At 52.2% G+C, this 16,182-nt stretch overlaps 1 protein-coding gene across 6 annotated transcripts in view; it reads right to left on the reverse strand.

Annotated features, from left to right (window-relative positions):
• Positions 1 to 603: 603 nt before the first annotated feature.
• Positions 604 to 16,182, reverse strand: part of Znf618 (zinc finger protein 618) — a 160,291-nt gene continuing 144,712 nt past the window's right edge. For all 6 annotated transcript variants that reach the window (XM_047524890.1, XM_047524889.1, XM_047524891.1 and 3 more), the window contains 2 exons: positions 8,237 to 8,338; positions 604 to 7,609 (listed from right to left, as the gene is read on the reverse strand). In XM_047524890.1, the coding sequence (XP_047380846.1) occupies positions 6,093 to 7,609; positions 8,237 to 8,338 (1,619 nt within the window). In that variant the 3' untranslated portion in view covers positions 604 to 6,092. The remainder of the gene's footprint in view (positions 7,610 to 8,236; positions 8,339 to 16,182) is intronic.

Here is a 16,182-nt window from a genome sequence, read left to right on the forward strand (position 1 = left end):
GTCAACATCACTCATGCTGGGGAGGCCCACCCGCCGGACAGAGGAGCACAAGGGCCTCGTGAATGCCCACAGGGCCGGGCACACTGGGCCCACAGGGGGCGTCTTCTCAGCCACGTTCCTCCCCCATTGGTCCAGCACCTCCCGAGCTGGTCCAGCGTCGAAGCTCATCACTGACTCATCGACGAGCAGTGGGCATGCCCAGCCTGTGGTCCCCTTGGGATGCCTCGAGCTGCCGCCTGGGTCACCAGCCAATGGCCCCCCTCCACACAGCTCTGCTGGATGGCACGGCCTGTCCCCAAACCCAAGAGAAAACGTCACACACTGCATCGTCCTAAAGGTTGTTTTATTGTAAAACCATAAATACAACACTGACATGAACTCATTTAAGCAACCGATCCTCTCTAACCATGAAAGGGATGCTTTGCCTTGGTATCAACCAACCGGGGAAGAACGTGGCGAGAATTCGGGGTGGGGAAGGTACTGAATCCTGGGCGGGGCTTTTGGTGACTTAAGGAACCCGGTGGAACCTTCCTCTTCTCCCTGGGAATGTTCCACTTTCGGACAAGAACAGACAGGTAAAAACAGCAACATTTAAACAGCTCAGTTTTAAATTTTATTACTTCGTAAAAATCTTCTTCTTTTTTTTTTTTTTTTCCTGTTCCTTTCCTCCATTTGACATCAGTAAAAGTTTTAAACATCATGAAAACTGATTTGGCTGTAAATGGAGAAACGGTACCAAAACAAAGTGAAAAGAAAAACCCAAAGGACACACAGAAAACCCTAAATAAACCCTCAAGTTTGGCCTCGGGGGTTCACATATCACAAGAACCTCAACTCAACCCCCATGCAATGACTCCTCGGAGAGGCGCTGAACGCACACCGACGACACAGGAGACCGCCAAGAACGCCTTCTGTTAATCAACACAGCAAGTGTGACACTAGGTAACTTTTTTTTTTTTTAAATACAGTACATGGTACACAGGGTCCCCAAGATGGCCCTGCATAAACCCCCGTGAAGACTTGAGCCAAGCACTGGCTGTTTATAAAAATATTGTGTTGCTACAAAAGTATAAATTAATGCTACCGGTATTAAGAAATATTAAACACATAAAACTTATAAGGATTAAGAAAAATATTCATTAATACCTGTAGAAAACTCTGGCCTAAAAAAGATATTTTTTTTGTATGTTTGTTTTTTTGTAAATTTTTTTTGTTTTTTTTTTTGTTTTTTTTGTTTTTTTTTTTTTTAAGATGACTTGAGTTTCTTGCACTCGGAGAGACAGACACAGTCAGATGTGTCCATGGTATTGCCTAGAACGCTGTCACTACTGAGAAGGGACGAGGGCGCACGCGCGGTGACCAGGGCAGGGGGCAGGGGGCAGGAGGGCACCAAGGCTTTCTCAAGATTTACCTGATGTGAGCGAATCGCCAACGTGGAGTTGTGGGGAAAAGAAAAGGTAGGACCAGAAAACAACTGAAAATAATTTACGCTTCTTACAAAATATCTCTGCTTCGGTGGTTGTACAAAATGGTTTCCTGATGCTTGAGGTCTGGACCGCCGGCGCGGGGCTCCTGCTCTCTCCAGGTGGCGAGCGAGGCCCAGCCCACCTGGCTCACCACGTGGAAGTCGTGGAAGCCGCTGGCCGGGCGGGCCGGGCAGAGAGCGGCCTACGCCTGGGTTTGGAAGGAGCCCCTCCCTGCACGGGCCTCAGACCCCAGTCTGTGCGGGCCGGGATTTCAGGGTGCGCCGCGGGAATCCCAGGCCCCTGAGGTTGTGGACAAGGCTGGGCTGTGCCCCTTTAAGGAACTTTGGTTCGAAGAGTCAAGATGCCCAGTGGGACGCTTGGGAGGGTTGGACCCTGTGGGCCGTGATGCCAGCGCCCAGCTACAGACCTGCGACTCCTCCTCTGCACAGGAGTCGGATCCCCGAAGCCACGTCTGAGGTGGCGGGAGGCATGAATGTCGGGCCGTGACCTCACACCGGCCCCCATCCCAGTGGGAGCAGGCGTCTCTTGGCACAGAAACCACAGGCCTCCTTCGGTGAAAGCCAGGACTCTCCCGACCTCGATCCTCAGACCCAAACGAGAGGAGGAAAACAACTACAACAACGAAAGCCCCGAAGGCCCGGCAGGGAGCCTGGGGGAAACAGAAGAGGGAAACACTGTATCATTGGTTCACCAAAACTGGCCTAGCAAACATTAGCCACAGTGAGCGGGGGTCCTTCAGTTCTCCCACTGCCCGCCCGGCTGGGGACAGGCTCTGGGCTGGGGCTGGCCGGGCCGGGACAGAAGCCCCATCTACTGCCTCCAGGGCAGACTGAGCCTTAGTCTCAGTTCTGTCTGGACCAGCAGCCTTCCCAGGGGCTTCCTGCAGACACATACAGGGAAGGGGCCTTGTCAAGCTCCCCAGGGGCAGCCCAGGAGGCGAGGAGACTGCCAGCCATGCCCGTGGAGCCCAGCAGGGGACGAGATCAGGGTGTTCCCTGCCTGGCCTCTCGTGGGCCTCCCTTCTCCATCCGTGTCCCGGCTTCACTGCAGACCTTCCTGGTGACCCCGTGGCCCCAGAGAGTATGTGATGCATCCCTGACATCTCTCCAGGTGCCCACCCTTCCAGGAGCCCAGCCCAAGTCCAGCGACAGAGGTGGCCTCACTCACCAACAGGAGACTCCTAAAGGCAGAGGTTCAGCTTCACAGTGGAAAACGACTTGCAGAATTCTTCCCTGCTGTTTCTTCAAAGTGCAGGAGATAAAGGGTCAAACTCAAAGAGGGAACACTTGGCCAGCCCACGCAGCTGGTGGCAAAACTCCTTCCTAGGGTTCTGGAGACCTGCGGCTTCTCATCTGTGCCACCGGACCTCTCTTCTCACCAGGAGTCCTCGACGCCCTTTCCCCAGCCCAGTGTGACGGCACCCAGGGGAGGGGATGGTGGTACTGTTAGTTTCCTGGTTTCTGTATGGCTCTGGAGGATGGCCTGGCAGGAACAGGTGCATCTACCCACAACTGGGATGGCAGCCTAGCTCCTGGTGGGCCTGGGACCCCTCAGGCTACTCCAAGTCTGAGACCACAATGGTGAGGTCCTCCGCTTAGGCTGTGTTGGTGACAATGTGACTTCAGATGAGAGGGAAATCCTGCTAAGTGGAGGTATATTTTCTTTTGGGTCCATGGATGTCAAAACAAAGGCCATTCCTGTCCTGGGAATCCCATGGCTTGAGGCAAGCTGTATCCAAGTCAGCAGGCCACCACCTTGACAGAAACAGCCCAACTTCCTGGTCCCCCAGCCCCCAAAGGTCTGTGGTGGAAAGATCTGCAGTGGTCACAGCATCAAGAAGCAGATGACAATCTTCTGACAGTCAGGGCCAGGCCAGGCACCCCAAGATGAGCTGGGAGAGCCTGCCTGGATCCTTTGGCTGAACTAGAATTTGGTAAGGTGGATATTGCTGGAAACAGAGGGCCAGTGGCTGAGCCTGTGAGATCTTTGGGTTCTGTTAAGCTGTCTGCGCAGCAGGACTGGTGGCAGGAGTTTCTGAGGAACCAGAGCTTGCAAGAGAGAAACTGCCTCCCACCTTGCTGCGTGGACGAGGCGGCCCCAGAAGACAGCTTTGTGAGGATGGAGTGGCTTTCGCATCAGACCTGCAAGGCGAGCTAAGCCCCAAGCACTGACTGAGGTGCAAAAGAACGAGACAGAGGTGACAACCTATGGCCAGATACCTTGAGTTCAGACTCTCTCTACCTTTCTGGAGGGCAAACATCCCATGCGCCAAAGAGAGAATGCTGAGTGTTCTGACTGCACACTCGCGCTCGGAAGACGCTTTCCAAGAGCGAAAAGCCCACTTTCAAATTCAACGGCCCCCACGCAGGGCCCCGGCACAGTTCTGCTCCAAGACTGCTCCTGCGGATAACACAAAGCAGGCAGCTCCGGGCTGGTGTGCCTCCAGGTCGTGGCCCCAACCTCCACTGTCAGGCACAGCCGTGGACACCTGTCCCTCAGCAGCAGCCGAGAGCTGTTTCCGGAATGCCCAGAAGGTCAGCAGCCTGCTGCTGTTTCCACTCCAGGAAGCGATGCTCGCTCCCATCAGGTCTCCCTGTTCCTCCCCCACCGTGGCCCTCCTGATGACGGGACCCGAGCTGCAGACGTGGAGGAAATCATCAGAACTTCTCCAGGAGAAGGGATGGCACAGTGGCGCCAAGCCGGGGCTCACGGGAGCGGCTGTGGAAACGGCCCACTAAGATCCATTTCGGAATGTCTGCAACTCCGCGGGGAGGGCCAAGGCTCAGCCCTCAAGGACAGTGTGCTGGGCTCTCAGTCACAACCAGCTTGACTTCCCTCCTGCGGGGGCCCAGGGTCAGGGCGGGCTACAGTGCTTCGTAGTCGAGGTATCTTGCAGTTGAGTAATGCTTCGTTACTGGGAGGGGGAGTCCATGCAGCCACCCCCAGGAGGGGAGAGGGTTCCTTTGTCAGCAGCCCTCACGAAAGTGGTCATTCTCCACCTGAAGTGCGACCGTCCCTGTCCCACAGCCATGGTCACCGGAGGGACATGGGACCACTAGCTCTACTGAGAGGCTGGGCAGGTGGGGGTTGAGAGCTGATCCTCCTGTGTCACTTTCGGCATCTGGACCATATGGAACATCAACTGCTCGTGGCTGGGGGCCGGCAGAGAGGCCTAAGGACCCCTTCACAGCATCAATCCAACGTGTCCACCTACAGGGCATCAAGCTCAACCACCGTCCTGGGCAGAGGGCTGTGGACCCCCTAGGACGCCGAGAAAAGAGGAGAGGCTGTGGGTCTGGGGTGTGGTGGACGAGAACATGGATCGAGGCGGAAGTCCCTGTTGAGCTGGAAGGGTCGGGGCCCTGGTGAGGAGTGCAGAGCACTCTGGGTACAGGAGTCAGACCTTGCTGACCAGGCGCAGCGAACCAGGAGGGCGGCTCCTGCGCTCGTGTTGAGAACCCCTAAGCCAGGGGCTGCCCCTATGGCTTCCACCAGACCCCACGCCTGAGGTTCCTGCAACCCCTCCCCCACCCCCGGTCTGCAGACAGCGCAGCCAAGACCTTGCTCTCGACCTTGACCTTGCCGTCAACAGGAGAAAACTGGATGCCTGGGGAGGCAGGTAAAAACCTTCGGGTACTGAATGTACCACTGAGATGAGCTAGTTTACAGTGTGACTCGAGGAACAAACGGGGCGAAACTCCGAAACAGAAGTTATCGACATTCAGTGCCTCCTAGCAGAGTCTAAATCAAATCTGAAGAAACGAAACGCACCCCCAAAAGAGGAGAAAACCGCTAAAATGTTAGGAAAAAGAATGAGTGGAGACAGTTTAGCTATACTTCTCTTGAAAAATGTCTTTTTTTTTCCCCTCTCTTATATTAAAAAGCAAAACGTCAGCTTTATATTCTTAAAGTCTCCTTTTCCTGATTTAGGGAGCTAGATAGGTGTGTTTCTAAGGCGGCCGCCCGGAGACGCCCCTGGGGGCCCCCACAGGCAGCAGCTCAATGCCCTGAAGGTGAATGAGAAACAAAGTCCAGTGCAGAAACCGTCCATCCGAGGCAGGAGAACCCGCTGCGGCAGAGCAGCCGGGTGGGAGGGCTGGGGGAGGGCCGGGCTGGAGGACGGGAGCGTCAAGTCATTCAGATCTCAGCTGCCTGAACACTTCACATCAGCTTCTCCCGATCTGCACACCTGAAAATGGAGTCTTTAGAGCCCCTTCCCGAGAAAAGGTGAAACTTCTCCCTCTTTCCCAGTCGCTCGGCTTTCCTGACACACCCAGTCGATGCACACGCACCCGCGGGCAGGTACATGCACACGCACCAGGAATGTATGTGTGTGCACGCGTGTGCAAAGCTTCTCTGGATGTGCGGATGAGCACAAGGCCCCCCACACCCCGGCACGTGTGTTTGGACACACGCACACACGTGTGGATGTGGACACACATGCACACACACACTGAAAAAAAGCACTTAAGTTTCTAGGGGGCATTTATAATGAGGTCCACAGTGTTTAGAACTTAAATTCCTTTTCTTTGTGACAGTGTTGTGTGTTTTTTCTAACGGTCGTTTCTCTTTTTTTGTCTCTGTTTTTCTCTTTGTTCCAAAGTCTTAAAGCATGTTGGATTTCAGAAACATGAGTTTGTTCATGTCTTCCGGGCTGAGCAGCCGCCTCCTTTTGATCAGGAGTGCCTGTTCACACATATTTACACACCCGCTTCTGGCCCCCACAGCTGGGACCGCCAGGAGCCAGAAGGCGAGCTTGGCGAGTTTTGTGTGCTTTTGGGTCACGCACGACCAGTACTGGAAGAGATCGGGGGTGGCCTGGAAGAGGGGCTCCTGCAGGTAGTCGTACACCTCGCTCTTCCCCAGCCGGTCGTCCTCCTGAGCTGCAGGGTGCTCGCCGGCTGCGGAGCGGGGCTTCTTGGTGGCGGGCTCAAAGTCGGCCTCCTCGGTCCAGGACTCCTTCACCTCGTTGATGAGCTCGCAGACCTTGCCGATGATCTCCTCGTGCTGGTAGGGCGGCACGGGCCGCAGCTTCTGCTGCGGGTCCAGGATCATGGCCACCTTGTGGGCCGGGTGCACTTTGAAGTTCTCCTTGAGCGCCTCCAGGAAGAGGTGGCACAGCTTGCTGACGGTGCCCGCGTCGTTGGCCTTGGCGGTGAAGAGCTTCTCCAGCCTGACGTAGGTAGGCAGCACCAGCTGCAGGGTGGGCTGGCTCTCGTTGCTCAGCTCGATCACCGCCTGCTTCACGGGCGTCAGGATGGCGGCCAGGTTGCTGAGCAGGTGCTTGTTGAGGCTCTGGATGAGGTTCATCTTCTTGGCCCTGCTGTAGAACTCGCAGATCTGCTCGTAGCGCTCGTGCACCAGCAGCAGCGAGTCCGTCACTGAGTTCCAGCAGGGCGGCGGCGACGTCTCCTCCAGGGACCCGAAGGTCTCCTTGGCGAGGCCCGTGGAGCCCGCCAGGTCCTCGCACACATTGAGCAGCTCGATGACCTCATGCATGCTGCGGGCCTGCAGTGTCCGCTTGCTCAGCACGCTCTGCACCACCGCGTTCAAGGCACAGGCTGAGCAGCGAAGGCACATGCCCGCCTTGGAGAAGGCGGACGCGCTCACCCGGCAGTCCGTCACATATACCGTCCTGATCTCCGACATCACGAACTCGGAGAGCACATTCTGTACCCAGTGGTGCACCAGGTCACCGCTGTCACGAATGTCTGCGCCCTTCACGCCCAGCACGTAGCTCTTGATGTGGTTGCCCTCGGCCTGGTAGGCCGTGAGGATGTAGCAGGAGTCGGGGCCCACGCTCTGTGAGTGGCAGGTGACGCCGATGCCCAGGCAGGCGTTGCTGCCCAAGGCACAAGTCACCTTCACCTTCACCTGGTTGTACATGCGAGGCAGGTGCTTGAGCGCCAGCGTATTGAAATTGCCCAGGATCTCGGTGACAGAGAAGGCTCCGTAGCGGGCGCCACTGTCCACCAAGGTCTGGGCCAGCTTGAGGAACTCCTTCCCGCTGACCACACTCAGCGCGCCCAGGTCGGCGCACATGACCCGCAGCAGCCGTTCAGCGATGTTCTGCCGCTCCTTCTCCGGGATCATGCTGTTGGGGGTTAAACCACTGGTTGTGGCTGGCAAGGGACACAAAGAAAGCTGAGGTTAATTCTGCATTAAAGGTACTTGTCCCAGCAGCAGCACAATTCTCTAAACATCTGGCATGACAGTTCATCCTGCATGTACATTGGGGGCACAGGCTACATCTAACATCTGATGGTCTCACGGGGATAAAGTTCCGTGCTTGATTAGTTATGCCTACCATGGGCATGGGAACAGAATAGTGGCATGTGCGCAACACACTTGCCCTGAGTGTCACTCAACTAGTCTGAGCTCATTCTCAATATAGGCATCAAGACAAGCAAGGGGTCTTTAGTGAGCAAAATAGATGGAGCCAGTGTCAGGAAAGAACAGCTAATAGAAATGGTGGAGAGGTGGCTCCTGGTGCTGATTCTGGCACTAGCTGGTGCTCTCTGACCACAAAAGAATCACCTCCTCTCCTGGGGCCTCCTTCTGCCTGTCCTGTGAGGTAAGAATCCTGCAATGTGGTCCTGGGTGCAAGTGTGCTTTGGAAGTCTTGTGCTCCTCTTGCATCACCACAGGAGGCAGAGGGGGCCGGGCCAGGGGCAGGGGAATGGCCAGAGTTGGGGCTGCAGGGCCTCCAGGAGCCCTGGCTCCCTCCCTGTGCCGAGGAGGAGACCTACTGTTGTTGGCGCTGTTCCTCTGGGCCTGAGGCTTCCACTTCTCCTCCACTATGGCGGGCGGAGATCGGGACTGGTTGGAGGCGACGTTGTTTTCATTGTCAGCTGTGGGCACAAGGGGGACAGGTGCTGCCTTGAAGGGCCAGAGGCTGGCAGATGGACAAGGCAAGACTGCGTGGTGGGTAAGTCACACGAGGACACAGCCTGGGTCCGATCCTGGCTTCTCCCTAGATGGCTACCACTCTCACGTCTTTAAAGAATACTTTTGTTTTTGGTGTCTTTGATATATATACTGGGACTTTTGTTTCTGGCAGTCCAGGGAACTCCTCTACCAGCCCTTTTCTATTTTGAGACAGGGTCTCATTAAGTTGCCTAGGCTGGTGTCATGGTTTAGATGTGAGGTGTCCCTCAGAAGCGCACATGTGAGACAGTACAGGAAGGTTCAGAGGGGGAATGATGGGGAGATCATCGTGATTGTGAGAGTCTCAACCCAATCCAGGAATTCATCCCCTGATAGGGGTTAACTGAGGTGGTAGGCTGTGGCTGGAGGAGACTGGAACTGGGGTGTGGCTTTGGGGTATATATTTTGTATCTGGAGAGTGGACACTCTCTCTCTGCTTCCTGATCACTGTGATGTGAGCTGCTTCCCTCTGCCACGCTCTTCTGCCATGATGTTCAGCCTCACCTTGAGCCCTGAGGAATGGAGTCAGTCTTCTATGGACTAAGACCTCTGAAACTGTGAGCCTGCAAATAAACTTTTCCTCCTCTATAATTGTGCTGGTCGGATTATTTAGTCACACCAACCAAAAAGCTGACTAAAACAGCTGGCCTTGAACTTATGAGCCTCCTGCCTTAGCCTCCCAGGTAGTTAAGATTACATGTGTGTGTCACCATGCTCTACCATATTTACTAGCAGTTTAATCAAACAAATGAAACAAAACCAAGCCTCACCCACATGACGGGAAGTACTAAGTTCTAAGGTCTGTACGAAAAAAAGGTTTATCCAAGATCACAGGTGAAAAAAACTTCAGTGCAAGAGGTGCTGTGCAGGGTCCCCATCTTATCCATGAAATTAGATGTGCCACAGACTGAGGCTGGTCCACGCCTGCCACATTGTCTTGAGAGCAAGTCTCAAAAGTGAAAGGTGATCCTGACGCTAGAAGGCGGACAGACAAATCTAATACTCTTTCCAGAAATGTGCTGAAATCTGTGGGCTGAGGCAGGAGGATCTCAGATTCAAGGCCAGCCTGGGCAGCTTAGTGAGATCCTGTCTCAAAATAAAGAAAAAGGGCTGCAGCTATAGCTCCGTGGTAGAGCAGCCCCTAGCATGAGCAAGGCCCTCTCTTCAATCCCCAGTACCCCAATACACAAAGAAATAAATAAAACACAATGATGTCCCAACAATGTAAAATTCACAGTAAGCAGCAGGAGAAAAACCAGTCGACAGAAACATCCAGAAGTGACAGATGACAGTCTAGCCAGCGAAGTCCTCAGAAAGAGCAGCTGTCAATGTACACAGGCCCAGAGACACAACAGAAAACCTAAACTTCATGCGGGGAGAAGTGGAAAATGGAAAAATAAAACTGCTTCTGTGAAAATTACACCACAGAAGGTAAAAGAGATTAGATGCCATAAAAGAAAAGATCACTGAACGTGGAGACGAAACCAAGGAGTCACCATGAGAAACAGAGGAGACAAAGGTCTGGCCAGAGATGAGCAGAGCAGGAGCAGAGTCAGGCAGTTCCACACGCACGTAAATGTAAACGGGAGCCCGGGAAAAGGGAGAGGAGGGGCCGAAAGCTTTCAAGTCAAAATTAAAATTTCGAGGGGTGAAAACAACAAATTTTGATTCAGAAAGCTCAAGTATGTCCAACACAGAGCATGTGTAGCAATCCGTCATCATCAAATGCTAGAAAACCAATGAAAAGACAAAAAAAAAAAAAAAAAAAAAAACCCAGCCACAGAGGCGGGAGTTACATCCAGAAAAACAGAATCAAGACTGAGGACGGACTTCTCATCCACAGGATGACGTTCTCCAAGAAAACGTCCACCACGCATCCTCCATCCACCCAGGGACGCACCAACGAAGAAGAAATTAAAGGGAAATAATAGACTTTTAAGACAAAGAGACAAAAATCAGCCTTGTGTCAGAAGAAATCCAGGAAGTTCATCAGATCTCAGAAAAAAAGGTCACTGGAGAAGACTCTGAAGGAGTGCTGGACCCCGGGCACGCGTGGGTGAACAGAGAAACGTCTCCTCACTTTAAATATCTTCCAAAGACCACCAACTGCTCACTGGAAAACAGGGACCAAGCATGGGGACAAGGCAGGAGGATCGGGCTGGCAACAGGAGGCGGCCCCAAAGGCTCCAAGGGCGAGCACAGCCGACTGTTGGGTTTTAAACCCAAATAACACCATAAGCACAAAGACTGTAACGAATAAGTCAACGGTGGAGATGAAAAGAGAATCAAAAACTTCTCAATCCAAAGTAAAGTTGGAGAATCAGAGTTTTTAAGGAAGGAAGAACACAACAGACGACCAGCGAGGAAGCGGAACGACGGCAGCTCTGCACCAGCGGTACTGAAGGACTCTACGTGCGACTCAGAGTCCCACAGAAAGTCAGAGATGCTTTACGACAAAACGACAAGGCTCAACGATACACTATCTCTAAGAAACCTAATTAAATATAAAGAGGAAGCACTTAAGAGACTAACAGAGCTTTCAAACACACGAAGAACCCCGGAGAAGCAAAATAAAACACAGCCAAGTGCGCAATTTTAACCAGAGAGTCAGCTCTTCTCTTAGTAACTGGACGACTAGACTTCAGCGAACCGAGTGGACAACGTCAAACAACCTCACCTATACGTAACTGGATCCCCAGAAAAGGGGGTGGGGCAAAAATACAAATCACATAAAATTTAATTTCTGAATATAACAAATTAGAAGCCAATAATAAAGATACTTAGAAAAATCACAACTAGCTGAATATTAAACATACTTTTACAGATCACAAAGAAATCAAGTGAAATTGACAAAATGTTTTAAATTTAATGAAAAAAACATTGCAAAATGTGTGTGATATGTCTAAAGCAGGGTTTATCTGTAGTATTAAGTCATGGAAAAGAAGAAAGGTTCAAAATCAGTGTTATAAGCTTACACTTTAAGAGCTCAGCTGGTCATGGTGTTGTACACCTGTGGTCCCCCAGCTCCTTGGGAGGCTCAGTGGGAAGATCACTTGGGTCCATGAATTTGAGGCCAGCCTGGGCAACATAGGAAGACCCCCATCTCAAAAAAAGAAAAAAGAAAAAAAAAAAAGAAAAGAAAAAGAAAAAGTAGGTTTACCCCTACCTCACACCATATACAAAAATTAACTCAAAATAGAATACAGGCAACAACATAGGAGTTAAGTCTTTGTGATCTGGGGTTAGGCAATGGTTTGTTAGATATAACAAAAGCACAGATGATGAGAAAAAAATGATAAATGGGTTTCAACAAAATCAAAAATTTTTGTATTTCAAAAGACAGCATCAAGAAAGTAAAAAGACAACCTATTAAACAGGAAAAAGTATTTATTTGCCAATCATCTATCTGTAGGGATACTGTATCTAGGATGAACAAAGAACTCATATAATAACAAAAGGAAAAAACTGAAAAATAGGCAAGAGATCTGAGTAGATGTTTCTCCCCATGAGATATACAAATGGCCAAGAAGCACATAAAACAAACAAACAGAAAGATGCTCAGCAGCATTAGCCACCAGAGAATATAAATCAAAACCACAATGCAATACCATTTCCCATGCATTTGGATGACTCTGGTCAAAAACTAAGATAATGAAAAGCGTTCACAACAGTTCAGGAACGAGAACCCTCACACACTGTTGGTGGGAATGGAAAGATGCCGCAGCCGCTTCAGGAAACCGCCAAATGGTTAAATAGCACAGGAGCCAGCATCTCTGCTCCCCAGTGATACTGGAGAGTTAACAACAGACACCTCGGCAAGGACTCATGCACAGCATGCTCACAGCAGCTTTATATATAATAGCCCCAAAATGGAGACTTCAATGTCCATCAAGGGGTGAATGGATAAAGAAATTGTGATACATCTAAACAAGGGACTACTACTCAGCAATGTAAAGCAATTACTATGGCAAAGCAGGACACCTCCATATGTAAGATCCCAGGAAAGAATAAACAAGAGCGAATGTGCAATTAGTTCTGGGTTCCACGGCCGTGTGGGGAAGGCAAGGGCTGCAGGGGAACCAGGGCACTTTGGAGTTGATGGCAATGTGATAGTGATGGCACTTAAACAATGTATACATTTGTCCAAATGCACTGCATCGTACTCTTAGAAAAAGCGGTCAATTTCATTTATGTGAATTGCCTCAGGAAATCTGATTTTAATTTAAAATAGAGTGTAAAAGGAACCCATTACGTTGTAACACTGTTTAGCTTTAAATAGAGAGACTATGGCTGATTCTTCATTTTCCAACTACCGTGCACTCTCCCCGTGGAGAGAATCATTTCTTTTCATGGGTGGACCTTATGTTTACGAAGGGGAACTCAGTCTTCCCACGGGAACCAGCAGACTTTCTTGTTACTTTCTCCCCTGGAGCACAAGGGTTTGAAAGCCCCGGGTGCGACCCCAACTCTGCCCCTTGACACTTCTCATTTCAGCTCTCTGGGCCTCAGTTTCCCCTCCTCCATGTGAAATTCTGGGGCTGGGTACATTGCAGGGCTGACTCGCCAATTCTATCTTTACCAGGACTTAGAATTGATAACAATATCTAGTATCGGCTGGTTTTTTAAAAATGTTTTCCCCCAGATCCCATAGATACTTCTTCTGATATAAAACAGGTTCTGGTGCCAAGTTCTGGAAGGGTGTGATCTACAGCTTGCACTGAAAATGAGGCTTACTCAGTGCAGCTACGGGACAGGTCCCTGCTGTGTGTTTCTGTGAAGGCTGATGCACAGCGGGGTTGTTTTCAGAGAGGACAGTGCAGGAGGAGAAAGCAGGTACAGACAGAGCATCCCTGATCTGAAAATCCAAATCAAAAACACTCTGAAATCTGAAACGTTCTGAGCATTGACATGATGTCCCAAGTGGAAATTCCGCACCTGACCCCTTGGGACGGGTCACAGTCAAAATGCAGGTGCATTAACATGGGATCAATCACCTTCAGTCTACATGGCTAAGGTATGTATAAAGCAAAACTGAACCTCACGTTCCGACTTGACTTTCATCCCCAAGATAACTTTATGTACATTCAAGTATTCCAAAATTCAAAATATCCCAAATCGGAAATGCTTCTGGTCCCAGGCATTTCGGATGAGAGAGGCAACCTGTATTTCTGACAGGTGACGGGAAGACAGGCTCCTGCCATTGCTGGTCTTGGGATGCACAGCTCTCAGCACAGGCCATTTCTGCAACCCTCACCCAGCCCTGGGGAGTGCGCTGATAAGCCCACTTCGCAGATGGGAAGCCCAAGCGCAGAGGAGCAGCAGCTCAGAGGGATCAGAAACCTGGCGTGCCCAGCTCCTAAGTCCGACAACAGCGAGCTACCAACTTGACTGCTGCTGGCATGGCTCTCAGCCATGGTCCTCCTGACTGGACTTCAGTGGGGGCTGGGAGGCAGGCTGAATGTCCCCAGGGCACGTGGGAGGCTGCTTGGTGTGCATGCTGAGCTGCGGTCTCTGGAGTTCATATTGAGGTTGGGACCCGGTCTTGCTACCACTTTTATAACCTTGAGCAAGTTTCCTTTCTGTGGAGTTAACAGGGGCACTAACTCGGGGTGTTCTGAGAAGTAAAGGTGAATATGCGTAGAAAACCCGGCATCGAGCAGAAGCTCGAAGGTGGTAAGAAGCTTTAGGAGCTGTGCAACTTGGGGCTGGTGATTATGTTCTCTGAGCCTCAGTCCTTGGCCAGTGTTAGTGGGATGAAAATGTCAACTAGCTGACAGTCTTGTTGGGGAAGAGCTGAGGAAACCCTCAGGTAAGCCCTGAGTGCCACGCAGACACCCGGCAAGCACGTGCTAAATGCTCGCTGTCAACGGTATCACTACTGCCAATACGCACTCCGAGCTGTCGCCAGGGCGGACAGGCTTCCTACAGCACAGAAAGGAAGTTTATTAGCGTGAATTAGCCTGTGCCATTCAGCAGCCTCTTAATGAGATTGGTGTTACTCGAGGCTGATCCTCTTTATCAGTGGCGCTGTGAACTGCTCAGCTCATGACGCTTAATTGCCCTCCCCGGAGCCAATCCTTTAATCCCGATTCAGCTGGCTGGGATTCAGCCTGGCTCTGCCGGCTCGCAGCGAGGCATTCTCTGGCTGCGCTGGACCAGAACAAAGCAACTCGCAGCTCCTCGGGAAACAAGTCAAGAAGCCCGGGAGGCGGGGCCACCGCCAGGCTCGGCCCCGATTTGCATTTTAATGGCCTCCATCCTCCAACTGCTGGGTGGTAGGAAAGCGCTGGCATCCCGGACTCTTCCCTAATTAGGGCTCAGCTTCCGAAAGCTGGTTAGGGGGCAGGTGGAGCGTCCAGGGTTTCAGATGAAGGGCAGGAGGCCTCAGGATCAGGTATGCTCAGGTCAGGCGGTGGTCCCCAAGCAGACTGCCGACTGTCACTAGCTGAGGGCTGCTGGTTCCCCTGGGGCGAGTCTGAGTGCCTTAGGTGTCAAAGCCTAGAGAAGATGCTGAGGCCAAGTTTGGGGGAAGGTGACAGGAGACACAGGAAGCATGGTGTGCAGAGACGGCTGGGGACCTGGGTTCTGTGCACCCTCATTTTAGGGGTGGGGACAAGTTTCTTGCCAGAGATCACGCAGCATCAGGGCACACCAGTGCAGTGGAAAGGAACTCAAGTGTCCTAGCTGCCACTCAAGAGTTCTGACCACAAAAATCATGCGAATCAATGCCTAACACATGGCAGATCCCCAATAAATACAGGTGGGACGAAGGGACAAGGGGGGCCCACGTCAGGACAGAGGCTACTGGAAGATCCAGTCCTGGTGTGTTCTGTGTTAAGTCAAGCCAGACACAGAGGATCATATGAATGACCTGTGAACCTGAGAGGGGTACAAATAATAACGAGGACATGACAGTAGAGACCACAGCAGCTGCCAATCAATGGAGCCCCGCCATGTGCTGGGCACATTCCACATGTCACTTCTAATGCCTCCAGAGGATTCCACTGAGGGAGCGACAGCTAGCCTCCCCTCCCTGGATGTGTCTCCTCTTGCCAAGCGGCTGTCGAGGGGCAGCGGCTCTGAACACGCTTCAGAGGTTCAGGCTGGTTCCGAGACTGCTTCCCACCTCCCGAACCTGAGCACCTGAGGTCTGTGTCTGAAGAGGTAAAGAGGGCTCCCCTAAGCCGCCCCTGCAACCCAGGAGTCAGTGAGAGGCCTGAGGCCTGGGAAGCATGTGGCAGCACCCCAGCAGGCTGCCGGGTGAAGGGCAAAGGACTGGGAACCTGGGATGATTCATCTGTTACGCGATCAGTGTCTCCCTGAACCAAAGCAAAATCAGTCCGGGGGCGGCTGCTGCTAGGACTAAAGCCAGTGCTGGAGTCTGGCAGCTGGTGTGTGCGCCAGGCTGGAAAGACCCATGCTCTACAGTGGCAAAGCACGCCAGGGGGCTGCTGGGCCTGGGGCGCCGGCAGCAGTGTTCTCAGGTGGTCCTGGGACTTGCAGCCCAGCATCGCCTGAGGACTTGCTAGAAATCCAGCTCTAGGCCCAGGCCCACCGCAGACCTGCAGAATCGGAAATTCAGGGTGCGGCCTACAAGTCTGCCTGGAACAGCCCCCTGGGACTCCCACCTGTGCTGCTTTTGGTACCCAGGACTGAACGCCGGGCACTCCACCACTGACCTACGTTCCCACCCCTTTTAAAAACATGTTCATTTCAAGACACAGTCTTGCTAAATTGCCCAGGCTGGCCTCCAACTTCCATCCTCCTG

This window comes from Sciurus carolinensis, chromosome 14 (genome assembly GCF_902686445.1).
Source record: "Sciurus carolinensis chromosome 14, mSciCar1.2, whole genome shotgun sequence".
NCBI classification, from domain to species: Eukaryota; Metazoa; Chordata; class Mammalia; order Rodentia; family Sciuridae; genus Sciurus; species Sciurus carolinensis.